At 38.1% G+C, this 2,493-nt stretch overlaps 1 protein-coding gene across 1 annotated transcript in view; it reads right to left on the bottom strand.

Annotated features, from left to right (window-relative positions):
* The window catches only part of LOC132162375 (ankyrin repeat-containing protein NPR4-like), a 10,020-nt gene extending 9,487 nt beyond the window's left edge, over positions 1 to 533 (bottom strand). The window contains exon 1 of the mRNA XM_059572612.1: positions 389 to 533. Within this exon, the coding sequence (XP_059428595.1) occupies positions 389 to 533 (145 nt within the window). The remainder of the gene's footprint in view (positions 1 to 388) is intronic.
* Positions 534 to 2,493: the final 1,960 nt, after the last annotated feature.

Below are 2,493 nucleotides of genomic sequence, written 5' to 3' on the forward strand. Positions count from 1 at the left end.
TCCCATGGGAATAGCTATTCCCAGGAATAGAGTGTTACCAAACAAAGGACTAGCTATACCTAGTGTTAGCTAGTCCAATCCAAGGGTTTAATCCGCGAACCAAACGGGGCCTAAGTTTGCTAGGAGAATTCCTCCAATGCTAATAGGACAATTTTCTACTACCTTGCTACATGTTAGGGAGTCTCCTATAGGTGTTGCTACCGTTATGTTCTGCCTTAGGGGTTCAAGACACATATCACACAGTTTTGCATATGTGGCAGAAACAAATGAATGTGTCGCACTCAAATCAAATAGTGTGCATGCAATGCTACCAAATAGAGGAATGGTATCTGTCACCACATCGACATCTTCTGCTTCCGTATCAGCTTTGTTTGGGGTGAGTGCATACACCCTAGCTTGTGTAGGCGTTTGTGGATTGCAGCCTCCTTGTGGTTTGGATCCTCCAGAGCCAGCCATAGTGCAGTCTCTGACAAAATGATCCGTTCGACCACATCGGAAACATGTCCCCGTTCCCGATCTGCATTCTCCGGCATGTATCTTCCCACATTTTGGATATGTCAGCCTCTGTCCTCCCTGGTTTACTGGACCCTTCCTTCCTGCCTTCTATCTTGAGCCACTGCCAATTGCAAGTTTCTTTGTAGGATGTGTGGTATAAGGAATGAATCGTTTCCTTTTTTTCCTGGCAGCTTCATAATCCTGGTGTCTCTTTTCTGCGATAGCAACAACATTCATTAGCTTAGTGAAGTTTTTGATCTCCAAGCAAGCGACCCTGTCCCTAATTCGTGGGTGCAAGCCTTCTTGGAATCTTTCAGTCCTTGACTCCTCATCAGAAACCAAGTTCAGAGCAAACCTTGCCAATTCCATGAATTTGGCAGCATATAGCTCTACAGTCAGGTTACCCTGAACTAGATTCTGGAATTCCTTGGTATGGAGTTGCTGTTGGGCTCTAGGAAAGAATCTACCATTAAATTCTTTCCTAAAGTTTAAGATAGTAAGACAAACACTTAAACTGCATTTTTTTTTTTGTAGGTGCCGTAATTCCCATATATTAACTGCCGTTTTTCTCTTGTGGGCCCCAAGATTTTAAGCTTGCAAGTGGGTTGCATCTTTATAGGCATAGAAATAGGTTGTTGAAGATTTTGAGAGGATTCACGTAGCTTTTCTTCTCTTCTCTTTTTTATTGATTTATTTATTATTTATAAAGATATATAGATATTATCTTTATTTAACCTTTTTATCATTTATATCTTTTTATTCTGTAAATCAATGCACATAGTTCTACTTATAAACACAACTTTAATAAAATCTTAAATGTTAAATCATTTAGCCCAAACCAATCACTTCAAACTAAGAATGTATAATTTAGACATCAAATATATTTTCTCTACCAAAGTATTATTTTGTCAATAAATTCCCTGGGTGTCACACATGCTTTGTGCTTTCACTTGCTTTCAAGATGTGTGATCGGGTGGAGTCATGTTTCAGGTTCTTTCGTCGAATGGTTGAGTTAGGCATTGAGATTACGGTTTATTCGATGACTAGTGTGATTGATTGGTTGTTTAAGGGATAAGAGGTTGAAAGAGGTAGAGAATTGATGGGGGAAATGGTTGATAGAGGGATTAAACCAAATGTGATTACTTACAATACATTTGTAAATGCATATGTTGAAAGAAAGGATTTTGTGGGTGTTAATGAGACTTTGAGCTTGATGGAGAAGGATCAAGTGGCATACAATGTGGCAACTTACACAATATTGATGGAATGCTATGCGAGCTCTAACAAGATAGAAGAGCCCGAGAGATTCTTCAAGTAAATAAATAATAAGGGGATTGAAGCATATGTTCATGTTTATACTTCAATTATCAGCAGGAATTGTAGATTAGGTAATATGAGAAGAGCATAACAGCATCTCAATCAAACATGTGTAACTAGTTTGTTAGAGTATTTTACTAGTTAGTTAAAGTGGTTTATTCAGTTAGTTAGTTTACGAGTTAGTTCAATTAGTTTACTTGTAACTGTTTTTGATACTCTATTTTTATAGTAGATAATAGAGCGCACGCGCGCAGGCGCGCGCGCACACACACACACACATATATTGTAATTGTGATTTATTTGAGGTTAATGAGAATGATTCAGAACTTCTTCCATATTTCATCTTCTTCATCTTGATTTTGATATGGTATCAGAGCCATAACAATTTTCATTGTTGTTTTGAAATTCTTTGAATTTTCTTCTTCTTCTATCAATCATGCCGAATCCTTTTTCTGAATCATGTTCATTGAATTCCGCTGAAACTCTGTTGAAGATGATCTGTTTTATCTCCATCATGGGGATAATCCAGGAGCAATCTTGGTTCAAACTCCTCTGACATGTGATAACTATCAAACATGGAGTAGGTCGATAGAGATGGCATTAACTGTGAAGAACAAGTTTGAAATGGTGGATGGGTCATCGTCCATGCCTCACATTACCTCAGCAAATTACAAAGCTTTG

The sequence above is a fragment of the Corylus avellana genome, chromosome ca9, assembly GCF_901000735.1.
Source record: "Corylus avellana chromosome ca9, CavTom2PMs-1.0".
Lineage (NCBI taxonomy): Eukaryota > Viridiplantae > Streptophyta > Magnoliopsida > Fagales > Betulaceae > Corylus > Corylus avellana.